The sequence below is a fragment of the Manis javanica genome, chromosome 1, assembly GCF_040802235.1.
Source record: "Manis javanica isolate MJ-LG chromosome 1, MJ_LKY, whole genome shotgun sequence".
In the NCBI taxonomy this organism is placed as follows: Eukaryota; Metazoa; Chordata; class Mammalia; order Pholidota; family Manidae; genus Manis; species Manis javanica.
Genome location: NC_133156.1, coordinates 28581274 through 28600919, shown reverse-complemented (window position 1 = coordinate 28600919; position 19646 = coordinate 28581274). Strand labels below are relative to the sequence as shown.

The following is a 19646-nucleotide window of genomic DNA, read 5'->3' as shown; positions in this document are numbered from 1 at the left end:
GTGCTCAGCCCACTGGCTCTGACACTGGAGACAGGCACTGCAGCTGGGAATCAGGAAACAGCTCTTTCCTCCACCAGACAGCAGCGCCACTACCCTGTGATCCCCAACCTCACTCTAGGGACTGAGCAGCTCCAGAGACTGGAGCTTCAGGGCACTAGAGGGCACCACATAGAAATATGAAATGTCAAAAGACCCTTGTTCAGATCTAAATCTCACAAATCCCAGAAAAAGGGCCAAATGAAACTGAACTCACCAATATTCCTGAAAGAGAGGTCAAAATAAAAATCATAAACATGCTCATGGAGTACAGAAAAATATCCAAGAACTCAGGGACAAATTTAAGATGGAGATTCCATCATTAAGAAATTCAATATCTGAAATGAAACATACAATGAAGGGATTTAAAAGCAGATTAGATATAGTAGAAGAGATGGTAAATGGAACAGAAATTAGAGAAGAGGAATACAAAGAAGTTGTGGACAGAGAGAAAAAAGGATCTCTAAGAATAAAAGAATATTGAGAGAACTGTGTGATCAATCCAAATGGAACAATATTCACATTATAGGGGTACCAGCAGAAGAAGAGAGAGAGAAATGGATAGAAAGTATCATTGAGGAGGTAGTTGCTGAAAACTTCCTCAATCAGGGGAAGGAGATAATGTCTCAGGCCATGGAGGTGCACAGATCTCCCAACACAAGGGACCCAAGGAAAACAACATCAAGACATATAATAATTAAAATGGCAAAGATCAAGGATAAAGACAGACTTTTAAAAGCAGCTGGAGAGAGAAAAAAGATCACATACAAAGGAAAACCCATCAGGCTATCAGATTTCTCAACAGAAACCTTACAGGCCAGAAGGGAGTGGCATGATATGTTTAATGAAATGAAGCAGAAGGGCCTAAAACCAAGAATACTCTACCTGGCAAGGTTATCATTTAAATTTGAAGGAGGGATTAAATAATTTTCAGATAAGCAAACACTAAGAGAATTTATCTCCCACAAACCACCTCTACAGTGCATTTTGGAGGGACTGCTATAGATGGAGGAATTCCTAAGGCTAAACAGATGTCACCCAAGGGATAGACAAAGAGTACACAATATGATACCTAACATATAAAGAATGGAGGAGGAAGAAAAAGGAGTAAAAAAAGAACAGAACCTTTAGGTTGGGTTTGTAATAGCGTACAAAGTGAGGTAAATTAGACTGTTAGATAGTAAGGGAATTACTGGAATCTTTGGTAACCATGAATCTAAAGCCTGAAATGGCAATAAGTACATACCTATCGATAACCACCCTAAATGTAAATGGACTGAATGCACCAATCAAAAGACATAGAGTCACTGAATGGATAAAAAAACAAGACCCTTCTATATACTGCCTACAAGAGACTCACTTCAAACCCAAAGACACACACAGACTGAAAGTAAAGGGATGGAAAAAGATATTTCATGCAACTAATAGGAGAAAAAAGCAGGAGTTGCAGTACTTGTATCAGACAAAATTGACTTCAAAACAAAGAAAGTAACAAGAGATAAAGAAAGGCATTACATAACGATAAAGGGGGCAGTCCAATAAGAGGATATAACTATTATAAACTATTATAAATATCTATCTATGCACCTAACAGAATTAAAGGGGGAAATAGAATGCAATGCATTCATTTGAGGAGACTTCAACGACAGATTAACCAGACAGAAAATAAATAAAGAGACAGAGGCACTGAACAACGTATTAGAACAGATGGACCTAATGGACATCTACAGAACACTCCATCCAAAAGCAACAGGATACACATTCTTCTCAAGTGCACATGGAACATTTTCAACAATAGATCATACACTAGGCCACAAAAAGAGCCTTAGTAAATTCAAAAAGATTAAAATTGTACCAACCAGCTTCTCACATTGCAAATGTATCTGAGAAGCTAGAAATAAATTACACAAAGAAAACAAAAAAGCCCACAAACACACAGAGGCTTAATAACATGCTCCTAAATAATCAATGGATCAATGACCAAATAAAAATAGAGATAAAGCAATATATGGAGACAAATGACAACAATAATTCAACACCACAAAATCTGTGGGATGCAGCGAAGGCCGTGCTAAGAGGGAAGTATATTGCAATACAGGCCTACCTCAGGAAAGAAGAAGAATCCAAAATTAAGAGTCTAAATTCACAATTAATGAAACGTTCACAATTAACGAAACAAGAAAAGGAAGAACAGATGAGGCCCAAAGTCAGTAGAAGGAGGGATATAGTAAAGATCAGAGAAGAAATAAATAAAATCGAGAAGAATAAAATAGAAAGAATCAATGAAAGCAGGAGCTGGTTCTTTGAGAAAATAAACAAAATAGGTAAACCCCTAGTCAGTCTTATCAAGAAAAAAAGAGTCTACACACATAAACAGAATGAGAAATGAAAAAGGAAAAATCACTACAGACACCACAGAAATACAAAGAATTAGGGAATACTATGAAAAATTATATGGCAACAAACAGGATAACCTAGAAGAAATGGACAACTTTCTAGAAAAGTACAACCTTTCAAGGCTGACCCAGGACGAAACAAAATCTGAATAGACCAATTATCAGCAAGGAAATTGAATTGGTAATCAAAAAACTACCTAAGAGGAAAACTCCTGAACCAGACAGATTGTTTCACTGCTGAATTTTATCAAACATTTAGTGAACACCTAATACCCATCCTCTGTAAAGTTTTCCAAAAAGTAGAAGAGGAGGGAATACTCCCAAACTCATTCTATGAGGCCAGCATCACTCTAATACCAAAACCAAGCAAAGATACCGCAAAAAAAGAAAATTACAGACCAATATCCCTGATGAACATAGATGCAAAAATACTCAACAAAATATTAGCAAACCAAATTAAAAAATACATCAAAAAGATCATCCATCATGATCAAGTGGGATTCATCCCAGGGATACAAGGATTGTACAACATTTGAAATCTTTCAGCATCATCCACCACATCAGCAAGAAGGACAAAAACCACATGATCATCTCCATAGATGCTGAAAAAGCATTAGACAAAATTCAACATCCATTCATGGTAAAAAACTCTCAACAAAATGGGTATAGAGGGCAAGTACTTCAACATAATAAAGGCCATATATGACAAACCCACAGCCAACATTATACTTAACAGCAAGAAGCTGAAAGCTTTTCCTTTAAGGTCGGGAACAAGAAAAGGATGACCACTCTTCCCACTTTTATTCAACATAGTTCTGGAGGTCCTACCCAGGGCAATCAGACAACACAAAGAAATAGAAGGCATCCAGATTGGCAAGGAAGAACTCAAATTGTCCCTGTTTGCAGATTACATGATATTGTACATAAAAAACCCTTAAGAATCCACTCTAAAACTACTAGATCTAATATCTGAATTCAGCAAAGTTGCAAGATACAAAATTAATACATGGAAATCTGTTGCATTCCTATACACTAATGATGAACGAGCAGAAAGAGAAATCAGGAAAACAATTCCATTCATAGTTGCATCAACAAGAATAAAATACCTAGGAATAAACCTAACCAAGGAAGTGAAAGACCTGTACTCTGAAAACTACAAGACACTCATGAGAGAAATTAAAGAGATACCAATAAATGGGAACACATCCTGTGCTCATGGATAGAAAGAATTAATATTGTCAAAATGGCCATCCTGCCTAAAGCAATCTACAGATTCAATGCAATCCCTATCAAAATACCAACAGCATTCTTCACCAAATTAGAGCAAATAGTTCTAAAATTCATATGTAACCACAAAAGACCCCACCTAGCCAAAGCAATCCTGAAAAGGAAGAATAAAGCTGTGGGGATAACACTCACAAAGCCACAGTAATCAAGACAATTTGGTATTGGCACAAGAACAGATCCATTGACCAATGGAACAGTCTAGAGAGCCCAGATATAAACCCAAGCATGTATGGTCAATTAATATATAATAAAGGAGCCATAGCCATACAATGGGGTAGTGACAGCCTCTTCAACAGCTGGTGTTGGCAAAACTGGACAGCTACATGCAAGAGAATGAAACTGGATTATTGTCTAACCCCATACACAAAAGTGAACTCAAAATGGATCAAAGATCTGAATGTAAGTCATGAAACCAAAAAACTCTTAGAAAAAAACATAGGCAAAAATCTCTTGGACATAAACATGAGTGCGGGAGTCTAGCTCCAGCAGGGGGGTGTGTGAAGCCCAAAAGGATGAGACGGAGTTGGCATATGGAGAGACAGGACACAGAGTCAGATGGAGGTGGTCTCTCAACAAAGTGTCAATGACAGCTTTATTTATACCATTTTGCACAAGGATATGATTATTTTTTATTATTCTGATGATTAATTAGTATGGGCAGTTGGTTAATAAGTATAGGCAAGCTTTTTTCTTTCTTTTACTTTCCAATCTATTCATGGTTGGTCAAACATTAGACAGGTGATTGTTTTTCTGTTCCTTGACTAAAATTTTTCCTGTCAACATGTACACTATTGTGTTTTACGTTTCTATGCAACGCAGTTTTTAAGTAGTGCATGTGACCATAGGAGCATGTAGCAGTGACTATGGAGTCTGTCAGCTCAGGGTGAAATACAGGTCACTTAGTGCCACAGTTAGCTAGGATTCTTTCCCACAAAAATATTCTTAGAGGCTTTAATACATTTATAATCAATCTAAAATCATAAATTCATATCTTCACTTTATACTCTTTTATAGGGCACAGTAGGCAGCAAACTAAATTTCCCCTTCTTATCTACATTTCTCTTTTTTGTGTGTGGATACCAAAATCTCCCTGACATATGCTACACAGGTCTCCATGACTCCACTACTGCAGGGACTAAACAAGTTCTTACATGGTGAACAATGCAAAGGCATTCATATCATAGAACCTGTTTCTGTTTTAACTACAAACCTTAAACTATAAACAATCACGTCAAATATAATGTATGATTATTCATTTGATTTTTATACTTTATATGTGAATCTAATAAAATGTTAATGTAGTAGGTAAATGCAAGATATAGATAGAAAGCATGATTTAGAACTGTAAGAAGGCAGGTGTAGATGATCAAGTTTGTGCCTACAGACCAGGTCTTAATCCAAGCTGAACAAGGGCAACAAAACATCCACAGGTGTAGAAGATTTCTCTCAAAACTGGTGGGGTGAGGTTCTAAGCCTCACCTCTGTTGGCCCCCTTTTTCTCACCTGATGGCCCCCCTGTGACTGTGCCTGTCTTAGGCTGTTCCTCCCTTGAGGAATCTTACCCGTCTCTGGCCAACCAGCCATCTTACGGGGCCATACAGGGAGATGTAAAGCTGGTAAGTGAGAGAGAACTAATATTCTTTGAAAAGGTTAGTTTTTCACTTCTTTGCAGATTTATGCTTCATGGCTTCTATGCCCAACACTTGTTTTTGAGGTATCTTTACTTCCTGGAATATGGTACTTGGTAATTTCACGTATGAGGCACAAATTCTAGTAAAGGTGAGGCACAAATTCTAGCAAAGGGCTGTGATTAGGAAAGAAGAAAAACAAACTATAGAAGTAGTAAAGGGAAGAAAACATGAGATGATTAATTGTCAACAGGGTTATTCTATTCAATATTCTCTCATAACTTTATTTCTAGAAAACTTTCCATCACTAGTTTCACTAGCATTGTAAACAAGGGGGGCATTCTCAGTGGAAATGGGGTGGTCAGAGTTTGACTAACTAACAGTAGGTTTTGGTACTTTATGCCAAGATCGCCATTTGGCTCCTGTGTGTTCCATTCTTTAGGAGCACTGTCCTGAAAAGCTCCTGGGAAACTTATGTTCTCATCCTTTCCACACTGCTCAGCAAAGGTTAGTTAACCCTTGGCAACAATGCAAGCAAAAACAAAGCCAATAGTATAATGGAAAATAATAAAATCAAGGTGGGTAATAGAGGGAGCCAGCTGTGAAGACCCCTGCTTTGCGGGGGTCTTCCTCTAGCTTGAGCTTCGCTACACAGCTTGAGTAGCATGGCTCCCAGCACATGAGCAACTTTTTCATGAATATATCTCCCCAGGCAAGGGACACAAAATAAAAAATAAACAAGTGGAACTGTACCAAACTAAAAAGCTTCTGTACAGCAAAGGACACCATCAAAGGACACCATCAACAGAACAAAAAGACATCCTACAGAATTGGAGAATATATTCATAAATGTCGTATCCAATAAGGAATTGACATCCAAAATATATAAAGAGCTTACACACCTCAACAGACAAAAAGCAAATAAGCCAATTAAAAAATGGGCAGAGGAGCTGAACAGACACTTCTCCAGAGAAGAAATTCAGATTGCCAACAGGCACATGAAAAGATGCTCCACATCGCTTGTCATCAGAGAAATGCAAATTAAAACCACAATGAGATATCACCTCACACCAGTTAGGATGGCCACCATCCAAAAGACACACAACAAATGTTTGTGAGGATGTGGAGAAAGGGAACCCCTTCTGCACTGCTGGTGGGAATGTAAATTAGTTCAACCATTGTGGAAAGCAGTATGGAGGTTCCTCATAAAACTAAAAATAGAAATACCATTTGACCCTGGAATTCCCCTCCTAGGAATTCACCCTAAGAATGCAGGATCCCAGTTTGAAAAAGACAGATGCACCCCTATGTTTATAGTAGCATTATTTACAACAGCCAAGAAATGGAAGCAACCTAAGTGTCCATCAATAGATGAATGGATAAAGAAGAGGTGGTACATATATACAATGAAATACTATGCAGCCATAAGAAAGAAACAAATCCTACCATTTGCAACAACATGGATGAGCTGGAGGACATTATGCTCAGTGAAATAAGCCAGGAGGAGAGAGACAAATGCCAAATGATTTCCCTCATTTGTGGAGTATAACAATGAAGCAAAACTGAAGGAACAAAATGGCAGCAGACTCAGAGACTCCAAGAATGAACTACTGGTTACCAAAGGGGAGGGTTGTGGGAGGGTGGGTGGGGAGGGAGGGAGGAGGGGACTGAGGGGTATTATATTTAGTACACATGGTGTGGGGGATCACGGGGAGAACAGTGTATCACAGAGAAGGGACATAGTGGATCTCTGGCAACTTGCTGCACTGATGGACAGTGACTGCATTGGGGTATGGGTGGGGACTTGATAATATGGGTAAATGTAGTAACCACATTGTTTTTTCATGTGAAACCTTCATAAGAGTGTATATCTATCATACCTTAATAAAAAAAATTGGAAAAAAAAGAAGTAAATATACACAATGGAATATTATTCAGCCATAAGAAGTAAACAAATCCTACCATTCACAACAACATGGATGGAGCTAGAGGCTATTATGCTCAGTGAAATAAGCCAGGCAGAGAAAGACAAGTGCCAAATGATTTCCCTCATTTGTGGAATATAACAATGAAGCAAAACCGAAGGAACAAAACATCTGCAGACTCACAGAGTCCAAAAAGGAACTAGCATTACCAAAGGGGAGGGATGGGAGAGGGTGGGAGGAGAGGGAGGCAGAAGGGGATTGAGGGGTATTATGTTTAGTACACATGGTGTGGGGGGTCATGGGGCTGACAGTGTAGCACAGAGAAGGCAAATAGTGTGTCTGTGGCATCTTACTACACTGATGGACAGTGATTGCAGTGGGTGTGGGGGGGACTTGATAATATGGGTGAATGTAGTAACCACATTGTTTTTCATGTGAAACATTCATAAGAGTGTATACAATATCCTAATAAAAAAGTAACGTCTCAAATACTCAGCAATATAAAGTAATGAACTATTGATGACATGCAACAACTTATATGAATCTCCAAGGTATTATGCTGATTGAATAAAAGCCAGTCCCAAAAGATTACACACTGTATGATTTCATTTACACACATTCTTGAAATGAGAAGATTATAGAAGTGGAGAACAGATCCCTTGTTGCCAGGGGCAAAGGATGGGAAGGAGATGGAAATGCGTGCCAAGTGGATGGAAAGGCAACTTGAGGGGTCCTCGTGATGGAACTGTGCCATATTACTGACATGTCAATGTCAGTATCACAGCTTGGATATTGTACTATAGTTTTGCATGATGTTACCATTGGGGAAATTGGGTAAAGGTACACAGAACCTCTGTTATTTCTTACCACTGCATGTGAATCTCTATCTCCAAATAAAAAGTTTAACTGAAACAAAACAAAAAACTCAGATACCATTAAGTCCCCTTTGATACTCTCCCCAATTCCATTCCTCTACTTTCCTTTCCAGAGGTTACTATTACTCTGAATTTATTTCTAATCACTCCAGGATTAGAAATACCAGTGCCACATGTGCATATATCCCTAGACAATATCTGACATTGTTTTACATATTTTTTTGGTATCATTAATATACAATCACATGAGCAACATTGTGGTTACTAGACTCCCCCCATTATCAAGTCCCCACTACATACCCCATTACAGTCACTGTCCATCAGCGTAGCAAGATGCTACAGAGTCACAACTTGTCCTCTGTGCTATAGTGCCTTCCCTATGCCACCCCCCTCCATGTTATGTGTGCTAATCATTTTATGTATTTTAAACTTTTAAAAATAGTGTTATACTCTATGTACCCTCCTGGGACTTGCTTTTCTTGTTTTTTCTTAATTGTGTTTGTGAAGATACTGGTACATGATTATATACTTTGTTCATTTTCACTGTTTAGAATTCCATCATATGGACATACTACAACTTATTTATCTACTCTCCTGTTGATGGACATCTATGTTGTTTCTAATTTCCCGTTATTATCAAGAGTGCTGCAGTGGACATTCTTGTCTACATTCCTTCCATATATGTGGAGAAGTTTCTTGAAGGCAGGATGTATTTTATGAGTAGAACTGCTTGGCATGATGGGGTGTGCATTTTCAACTTAATCTACTTATTGCCAAATTGCTCTTTAGAGTGATTACAACAACTTACATTATCCTATCAGTATATAAGATTTCCCATTCACCTATAGTGTCACCAACATTTTATTTTATTATTTTTTAATTTTTTTATCATTCTTTTTTTATTATTAAGGTATCACTGATGTACAATCACATGAGCAACCACAAGATTACTACATTCCCTCCTACTATCAACATTTTATTTTTATACTTTGCCAATCTGATGGCAAGAAATGGTATCTCATTATGATTTTAATTATTCACATTTGCCTAGTTACTAGTGAATTGAGCATCTTTTCATTTATGTATAAGCCATTTAAATTTCTTTTGTGAATTATCCATTCATACCTGTATCAGCCAGAGTTTATTTATAGATAGCAACAATCATTCTATATTAACCAGTAAGGGATTTAAAAGAGGATACTAAGTGCTTTCTAAATTAGTGGCAGGGCTGGACAAGTAGGCCACAGAACAGGCCGCTAGGAATGAGTCCTAGAGCAATACTATAGGAATGGACCTCCAAAGATACTGCTATCTCTGCAACAATCAGAAAGTTGGACAATTGGGTAGCTACTGTCCCTGCTATTAGCTTCAGGATTCCATAACTTCAGACACAGTCTACTGCCAGAACCATTGACTTCAGACAGTATAGTGCCTGTCCCATTAAATGGACAAGAACCACCTCTCTTCTTCTTAGCTCATTCTAAACTCGGGGATCATGTGAAATCACATGATTGGTGGGGCTGAAAGCACATCTTGGAAACTTGCCTGCCAAGGAGTCTGGGAGGTTGGGTTTTAGCTCTCCAGTTTCAGTATTACAGTATTACAACAAGACCTAATAGGAGGCGGTCAAAACTGACATTGAATCAACCAAAGTACTGTATTTGCAACAATATCCTTTGTCAATTGTTTTTTAGATTGCTTTGTTTTAATGATTCATAGAAGTTGTTTATATGGTCTGAATATTAAAATTTGGCAGGTTACATTCATTGCAAATATCTTCTCCTGATTGGAAGCCTCTCTTTTCCTTTTGATTGTAGAATTGTTTGATAAACAGAATATTTCAGGATTATTATAGTCAGATTTATCAATCTTCTCTTTTGAGGTTTGTACCTTTTATGCCTTATTGAAGAAATCTTTTCCATATGGAGAGCACAAAAATATTTTCTTATGTTTTCTTCTAAGAATTTTAGAGTTTCACCTTTAACATTTAGGTCTTTTACTTAGGGTATGATGTGGGATTGCATTTGTTAGTTTTTCTACATGGGAAGCCAATTATCCCATGGGCGAACCTTTTCCCAGAGACTTACAATGATACTTATGTCATATATCAAGTTCCATATTTACTGTGGCCTATTTCTGCACTCTCTAACCTGTTCCACTGATATGTTTGCCCCATGTCAATACTATACTTTTTCATTATTATGGCTTTCAAGTAGATCTAGATATCTGATAGGATGGGTCTCCCTACCTTGTTGTTCAGAATTGCCTTAGCCATTCTTTGCCTTTTACTCTTCCATATATATTTTAGAATCTTATTTTCATTTTGCATTTTTAAAACAAAAACAAAACAAAACCCTGTTGGGAGTTTTATTGGAATTGTATTGAATCAGGGAAGAATTTTTATCTCAATGATATTGAGTCTTCCTATCCATGAACATGGTATGTTCCTTCTTGTAATTAGTTCTTAAATATATTTTAATCAAGTTTTATAATTTTCTTTATACAGTTCTTGTGCATCTTCTGTTCAGAAAGTTTTGGAGAAATAAATATTTATCATTATATAAATATTTTTATTGTGCTATTATCTTTCTTTAAATTGCACTTTTAAATATTGTTGATCTATATACAATGTGATTTATTTTTGAACATTGATCTCTAGCAAAACTGAGGAACTCTCACTTCTTATTTAGTTTTTAGTTCATATAAAACCTATTAAAGCATATAATTTAAAGAGATGGATAGTTCCATTTGCTATTAGAAACAGGAACAGGTAATTCTATAACATTTGTTAAGAAAAACAGCCTGGCCTCTTCACTTTCCTTCCCGTTCCAGCCACAACCAGGCAATTCTATAATTTTTAGCTGATTATTTTAATATTTCCCTCTATGGCTTTAAGTAGTATACATGGACTGCTACTTCTTGAGCTGTTGGTTTAGGCATTCTTTGACTTTCCACTATGAAGATGAAGATTTAGCTATTTTTTTAAATCCTCCTTCCACCTCACATACACACCCTTCCCATTACCCTATTCCCCAAGTATAGTTATATATAATATTAATTAGATCATTTTTATTGTTTTGTGTATAAATTTAATTTGTAATTGAACCAAGTAGTAACATGTAATAACTTTTATCTTTTTTGCCCAATTTTTTGTTATAACAATTGTTTTGTGTTTGTTAGTTTATTTCTTCATTTTGATGTTATTTATATGATTGTCCCTAAATAAACACCATATTCTTTACCAATTCAGTAAATCAGTTCTCAAGACATTCTAATACTTTGTGAAGTACTCTGGTCCAATCTGTTTGTCGTCGCCTGTAGCCAACAGTCAATCCTAGGATTTCCATTCATCTGTCCTAGGGATTTCTTCAGTTCCTCTCCTGTATTAGATCACCAGTTTCCCATGTCCTGTGTCTTCCTCTTTATTTATTTATTTATTTTGGTGGAGCACATTCTTTTATAGTTTCCTGAGAACAGGCACATATGAGATAACTTCTCTAGGCCTTTAAGGTTCTTCAGTTTCTCCTCAACATATTTAAATATAATTCTTTTTTTTTTTTACTTATTCTGCTTGGGACTTGTACTTACTGGATCTAAGAAATCATGTCTTTTGTAGATTCTGACAGTTCTTGTCCTATCTCTTCAAACACTGCCTCTCCTCACTCTCTATTTTTGCCTTCTAGGAGCTCAGATTTGATCCATGCACTTCCATATTTCAACATCCAGATCCCTTAAATTCTCTTTCAAATTTCCATGCTTCTCTCTCTTTAGCATTTTGGATAATTTTTTCAGATCCACCTACCCCTTTCTTAGTTCATTTTGCTAGGTATCTGTTTAATCTGTCTATTCAGTTTTTAATTTCAAAGGCTAAAATTTTAAGTTCTAGAAGTTCTTTTAAAAATTATACAGATCTTAATTTTTTTATATAATGTCTCCTTTTCCTGCTTATTTTATAGTTTGTCTGATATTTTGATTATCTGATGTTCTTGAGGTCTAATCCTGCCAATTATTGCTTCTGCTTTTGCTCACTTAAATGGAGTTCTTGTAATTTTGGATTTTAAATTCACCTTCAGGACAGCATAATTTGTTGGAGTACCATGTGGCCTAGGTTAAGGATGTTTTCTTCTGGACACATTTTATTTATCCTATGGGCACTCAGAATAGCATTTAGTACAAAACCTTTTTTGTTAATTTCTCAACTTTGGATTACTTGGACCATATGCATAGTATTAGTCTGAATGAAAAACCCAGTGAAGGCAGGCCTGTTGTTATGAATTTCCAGAGACTTTTTGTCCTCACACAGGACCCAAGCCAAGATGGAGAAATATCTTTGTCATCTTCTGGGTGGGTGGGAGGGGGATATTTTTTTCTGATCCACCATTTTCCTAGAGTCCCTGGGGGTCACAGTTCTGTGAAGGAGCTTGTCTCCTGCTCCTGCCTGGGCACCAACACTCAAGTCCCTGGTCCACCAAACTTGACAGTGCCCTCTTTCCTGCCCAGTTGTCCACTTTGGGCCACCATTGTGTCAGCCTAGCTGCTCCTGCTGTGGTTTTCAGTTCCCTCTGTTTTGGGGCCCTGCTGATTTCCTTTACTCTGTGGCAGGCCCCGCCATGCAGTTAAAAGGAAGTTTATTATAGCTGATGCAGCATTTCTAGGCATTTTGTAGGAGGGAGGTTTTTCAGGCCATCTTGTCCACAGTATTGCCATTTGTACTTATTTTGTTCCTTCATTTTTCTCATTTATACTTTTTAAGCTTAGAGATAAAAATGTGGGAATTTCAGAGAAGAAAAGCCCATCTGGTTGGGAGGGACGATGAGGAGATGTCCATCAGAGGATATAGACATGGGATGGGGCATGGCAGGTGCAAAAGCACAGAGGCAGGAAATGACCTTGCGGATATAGAGAAAAGCAGAGAGCTGTCTCACCAGAGTACTGCCTCTGAAGGGGAAAACCAGGCTGGAACAGCAGGGAAACATCTCACAGGAGGGAGTGCCATGATCTCAAGCTTTGTTTCAGAAAGTTTAAATTGGAAGCAGGGCCACGAAGGATGGGTGTGGAATTTGGGTTTGGAAAGAAGATTCTAGAGGCTGTGGAAGTATCCTGATGACAGGCAGTAAGGCCTGAACAAGGAAGTGGGGGTGCAGAGGAAGGAACCAGTGGGAGACAGAGGGTGACAGAGACTCACTGAATCACATAAAGAAATCTGGGTCAAGAGCAGGGGAAAAAAATAGAAGAAAAGCTAGGCAAGCACATGATCTGAATCCTGGGAAATGAATTTAAAATGTCAGCAATTAGCTTCCTGCTACGTTTTAAGATTGCCCAGATACTGCCCACAAATGGTAATACACAGTCCATCTTGACTTTGTACACAGCTAAAAATGTATTTAGTCCACCTGATGAATACTTGTCTTTGGGTTAGAGACAGCATGTCCCAATAGAGCCCCTGGAAGTGAGTTGGGATGCGTTCATTTGTCTTTCCCAGAACCTGCTGCCATGGCTGAACGTGGGGTTGATGAGCCGTCCTCCAGGACTGGGAGTTCGGATGGGGAAGATCAGGTCTCTGAGGATAGGTCGTTGCTCCATCAGAGGCTGGCCATCAGGGAGCTCATGGACACCGAGGTCTCCTACGTGCACATGCTCCGGCTCTGTGCCTTGGATATCAGGAGCCGTCTGCAGCAGGTACCTGGATGGGGCCACACACAGCCTGTCTTTGTGGGGGGAAATGTGGGCCCCAGCTTCTAATACCCCACTTCTGTTCCTGAGGAGATGGCTATGCAACCTGCAGCAAAGCCTTTAACAGCTTGGAGCCTTAGTGTATTCATCTGTTAGATGGGGAGAGAAATAATTACCTCAGAGAACTAAGTGAGTTATTGAATAAAATAGCCCTTTATCAAGTTTAGAACAGATTGCTTAAACTGACCTCCATTCTAATTGTCTCATTTGGAGGACAGTAACATGGAGAAATTCTCACATGATGTGTTTCTATTTTAGTGTTCATTTTACATCTCTTTTGCCCCTGATTTCAGAAATAATATAGGCTTTCTCTATAAAATTTCAAGATTCCCCTAGCATGTAAGTTCCATAAGGGTAAAGAATATTTAGTACAGTATATCTCAGTTCTTAATACGTAAATAATGGACTTGAATGAATGAAATATTCATTGAATTAGTGTTCTTGAATGAATGAAATGCTCAAGTACGTAATGTAGAAGGTGAAAGTCTTTTATGCTCCAGAAATTAGGATTTTTCTCTGTAGGCATTAAGTAAAGAAAGCTGGTTACTTATTTTCACAAAAATAAGAGCATACTCTATGTATTTTTCTACAGTTAGCTTTTCCCACTTCATTGTATATCCAGGGCAATACATAGGATTGTATATCATACACACACACACACACACACACACACACACACAAACACACACACACACACACAAACACACATGCCTTTGTATATAGATATGTCGTGCATCCTTTTTAGCAGTGGTTAGCCTAGTTAATAAGGGCTGGAGTTCAGAATGCATCTCAAGGTAATGGTGGTATGTGACAAATAAGTCAGAGCTGGAAGGAAGTCCAACTTCTCATCCTTATAGGCCATATGGGAAAACTGAGAAAAGAAAAATGATAGGTGCCAGCAGATCTAGTATAAAACCCCAGTTCAGCTTTCCTTCTGTGCTAAGTACATCTCTTCCTCTCTTCCTGTAAAGTAACGAAATTACTTCAACTGGGGAAATTTCAAAGTCCTTGCAAACGCTCCACCGGGGCAGTCTTCCCAAGAGCGATAGGACCCTGAAGGTGTGGGTGTTCTGGGCTGCTCCCCACGGCCAGCAAATAAAGTCACTCTGCTGAACTCCCAGTAACCTCCCAAGGCTTCTTGTTTCTTCCAGCTGCCCCAGGGAGATCTGGACATCCTGTTCTCAAACATCAACGATATCATCAAGGTGAACAGCAAATTGCTTGCAGATCTGCAGGAGACAGCATCCAGGGAAGAGGAACAAGTACACCTAATTGGTAAGTAAAAGACAAGGCAGCTGTCAGCCAGCCTTAGCTTCCCATGGAATTAGCCTTGATATATGGGCACTGCTGAACTATCTTCCAGGGTTCCAGAAAAATGCATCTGGGACTCTGTTTTGGGGATCCCTGAAACATAGTATGTCAGAGCTGGCAGGACTCTCAAATAATATCTAGCCTGATCCCATTGCTTACAGATGAACAGACTGAGGCCCAGAGACAGGGAGGAACACATAGGCTAGTGTCCTGGCTGAGTCTTTAGTCTGGGGTTCTTTCAGAGTCATTCATTAACAATTATTTACTGAGCACCTGCAGCATGCCAGTCACCATGTTGTGTGCTGGGGTCCCAGCGTCAACAAATGAGTCTGAGTTGACAAGTTAGTGAGAGAGACAAGATAAAAAGATCAACAAGAGAATTTTAGGTAGTAATTTGAAATCTGAAGAAAAGAAACAATGGCAGTAACTTTTGGATGTGAGAGTAGGCTCCTGAGAAGGGGACAGTCAAGCTGAGACTGTGATGTTAGGAAGCAGCCATGAGAAGATCTGGAGGGAGAGTAGAGAGAATAGCTGTGCAAAGGCCCTGAGGCAGGGATAAGCCTGGAATATTTGAAAGACATATAGAAAGAAGGCTGGTGTGGCTCCAGGGGAGGACGAAAGTGTTAGGGGATAACACTGAAGAGGCAGAGAAGGTCCAGAACGTGCAGGGCTTTCATTGCAACTGTGATAAGAAACTGGGACAGTTTTGAGCAGGGAAGTGATATGGTCCTGTTCATGTTTTTCGAAGATCCCTTTGGCAATTGTAAACAAAGACTAGGAGTGGGTGGTGAGTGTGGAAGTAGTGAGACCAGCTCATGGCTTTACTATTGCCTAGGTGAGAGATGAAGGTAGTTTTCCTGATTCCAGAAAGGTTAGGATGACCAGAGCATAAACAAGGAGGGATAAGTGGGTGTAAATGTCTTACCTGTCTCCCTCAGTGTCTTTTCATCTGACCTGGGGCCACTTGACAACATTTCAAGGTCAGGGTTTCAAGTGTAGTTAGGGGAGGAGGGTGACTGGGTGCCGGGCAGAGAAGAGAAGGGGGGCCATGGCACCCAGTACAGTGGCCATCCAGGTCTCCCTGGCCTTTACACCAGCAATCTTCCACCTTTTTCTAGGCATGAATGATGATGGTGGAGGCTAAAAATAACAAATATACAAACAAAAAATTTTTAAAGCCTACTTCCTGAGCATTTACTAAATGCTCAGCACTTTTCTGATGTATTAACTCATTTATTCCTTGCAACTGTGCAAAGTAGATACTGTTATCTCAGTGTCAGTTGAAACTGAGTAGCCTCTCAAGGTCATGCAGCTAGTGGTGGATACAGGATTTGAATTTGGGCACTTGACCTCTGGAGCTGGCACTCTCAACTGCTGCACTGAACAGCTTCCAGGTAGAAGAGAATGGCATTAAACCTCTGTGTTACGTGTTTACTATTTCCTTGAAAATACTGTCCTTTATTAAAACAGTGATTGAATGGGTTACAATCTCCTATAAACTATAGAGGATTACAAAATTAAATAACAAGATTTTTTTTAAGTACCTGGTAGATACTCTCACCTTTTATCATTTTATCCTTATTCCTGTTACTTGAGTGGGAATTGATATGGCCTCAGGCTGAAGATTCCCTAAGGGTCTGGGAGTCTGAGGTCAGGCTCTTCTGTTGCTGTGGGTTTGGGGCTCCGTGTGGTTCCCTGGTAAGGGTCCATCTCTGCCTTCCTGCTTGACCTAAAAGGAGTCCAGATGCCGCTTTGTTCCCTGAGTACACCTGCTGACACCTCCATTCCCTGCCTTCATCGCTTCCCTGGTAGAGTTGCCAGATAAAAAACAGGATGCCCAATTACATTTGAATCTCAGATAAACAATGAGTAATATTTTTTTTTGAGTTTTTATAATTTTAATAACTATTGCAAAGCTGTTGCTATTAGTTGAATTTGATAGTACCAGCTTTCCCATACCTTTATCTCTAGTATTATTGTATTAAATTTTAAATTTTTGCTAGTCTTAATATTTCCTCTTTTAATGAATATTTCCTTAGATAATTGTTGCTCATTTGGTTGTTTGCAGAAATGCTACTCCCAACATTTTATTTATTTATTTATTTATTTATTTTATTATCATTAATCTACAATTACATGAAGAACATTATGGTTACTAGACTCCCCCCTTCACCAAGTCCCCCCCACAAACCCCATTACAGTCACTGTCCATCAGCATAGTAAGATGCTGTAGACTCACTACTTGTCTTCTCTGTGTTTGCACATCCCTCCCTATGTGCCCCCCACATTATACATGCTAATCATTAAGCCCCCTTTCTTTTTCCCTGCCCTTCTCCCTCCCTTCCCACCCATCCTCCCCAGTCCCTTTCCCTTTGGTAACTGTTAGTCCATTCTTCGCTTCTGTGATTCTGCTGCTGTTTTGTTCCTTCAGTTTTTCTTTGTTCTTATACTCCACATATGAGTGAAATCATCTGGTACTTGTCTTTCCCGCCTGGCTTATTTCACTGAGCTAATACCCTCTAGCTCCATCCATGTTGTTGCAAATGGTAGGATTAGTTTTCTTCTTATGGCTGAATAATATTCCATTGTGTATATGTACCACATCCTTTTTTTTAATTTAATTTTATTTTGGTATCATTGATCTACAATTACATGAAGGACATTATGGTTACTAGGCTCCCCCCTTCACCAAGTCCCCCACACACCCCCCATTACAGTCACTGTCCATCAGTGTAGTAAGATGCTGTAGAATCACTACTTGTCTTCTCTGTGTTGCACAGCCCTCCGCGTGCCCCACCACACACTATACATGCTAATGGTAATGTCCCCTTTCTTTTTCCTCACCCTTATCCCTCCCTTCCCACCCACCCACCCCAGTCCCTTTCCCTTTGGTAACTGTTAGTCCTTTCTTGGGTTCTGTGAGTCTTGCTGCTGTTTTGTTCCTTCAGTTTTTCTTTGTTCTTATACTCCACATATGAGTGAAATCATTTGGTACTTGTCTTTCTCTGCCTGGCTTATTTCACTGAGCATAATACCCTTTAGCTCCACCCATGTTGTTGCAAATGGTAGGATCTGTTTTTTTCTTATAGCTGAGTAATATTCCATTATGTATATGAACCACATCTTCTTTATCCATTCATCTACTGATGGACATTTAGGTTGCTTCCATATCTTGGCTATTGTAAATAGTGGAGCAATAAACATAGGGGTGCATCTGTCTTTCTCAAGGTGGGCTGCTACATTCTTAGGGTAAATTCCTAGAAGTGGAATTCCTGGGTCAAATGGTATTTCTATTTTGAGCTTCTTGAGGAACTTCCATACTGCTTTCCACAATGGTTGAACTAATTTGCATTCCCACCAGCAGTGTAGGAGGGTTCCCCTTTCTCCGCAACCTTGCGAACATTTGTTGTTTGTCTTTTGGATGGTGGCGATCCTTACTGGTGTGAGGTGATATCTCATTGTGGTTTTAATTTGTATTTCTCTGATGACTAGCGATGTGGAGCATCTTTTCATGTGTCTGTTGGCCATCTGAATTTCTTCTTTGGAGAACTGTCTCTTCATATCCTCTGCCCATTTGTTAATCAGGTTGTTTGCTTTTTCGGTGTTGAGGTGTGTAAGTTCCTTATATATTTTGGATGTTAACCCCTTGTCAGATCTGTCATTTTTGAATATATTCTCCCATACTGTAGGATGCGTTTTTGTTCTGTTAATGGTGTCCTTTGCTGTACAGAAGCTTTTCAGCTTGATATAGTTCACTAGTTCATTTTTGCTTTTGTTTCCCTTGCCCGGGGAGATATGTTCATGAAGAAGCCGCTCATATTTATGTCTAAGAGATTTTTGCCTATGTTTTTTTCTAAGAGTTTTATGGTCTCATGACTTACATTCAGGTCTTTGATCCATTTTGAATTTACTTTTGTGTATGGGGTTAGACAATGATCCAGTTTCATTCTCTTACATGTAGCTGTCCAGTTTTGCCAACAACAGCTGTTGAAGAGGCTGTCATTTTCCCATTGTACGTCCATGGCTCCTTTATTGAATATTAATTGACCATATACATTTGGGTTAATGTCTGGAGACTCTATTCTGTTCCACTGGTCTGTGGCTCTGTTCTTGTGCCAGTACCAAATTGTCTTGATTACTGTGGCTTTGTAGTAGAGCTTGAAGTTGGAGAGTGAGATCCTCCCAACTTTATTCTTCCTTCTCAGGATTGCTTTGGCTATTTGGGGTCTTTGGTGTTTCCATATTAATTTTTGAGCTATTTGTTCCAGTTTTTTGAAGAATGCTGTTGGTAATTTGATAGGGATTGCATCAAAATTGTATATAGCTTTGGGCAGGATGGCCATTTTGACAATATTAATTCTTCCTAGCCAGGAGCATGGGATGAGTTTCCATTTGTTAGTGTCCTCTTTAATTTCTCTTAAGAGTGTCTTATAGTTTTCAGGGTATAGGTCTTTC

At 38.9% G+C, this 19646-nt stretch overlaps 1 protein-coding gene across 5 annotated transcripts in view; it reads left to right on the top strand.

The window, feature by feature from the left end:
• The window catches only part of ARHGEF37 (Rho guanine nucleotide exchange factor 37), a 109932-nt gene that overhangs the window by 8873 nt on the left and 81413 nt on the right, over positions 1 to 19646 (top strand). For all 5 annotated transcript variants that reach the window (XM_036994063.2, XM_036994067.2, XM_036994062.2 and 2 more), the window contains 2 exons: positions 13630 to 13826; positions 15032 to 15155. In XM_036994063.2, the coding sequence (XP_036849958.1) occupies positions 13630 to 13826; positions 15032 to 15155 (321 nt within the window). The remainder of the gene's footprint in view (positions 1 to 13629; positions 13827 to 15031; positions 15156 to 19646) is intronic.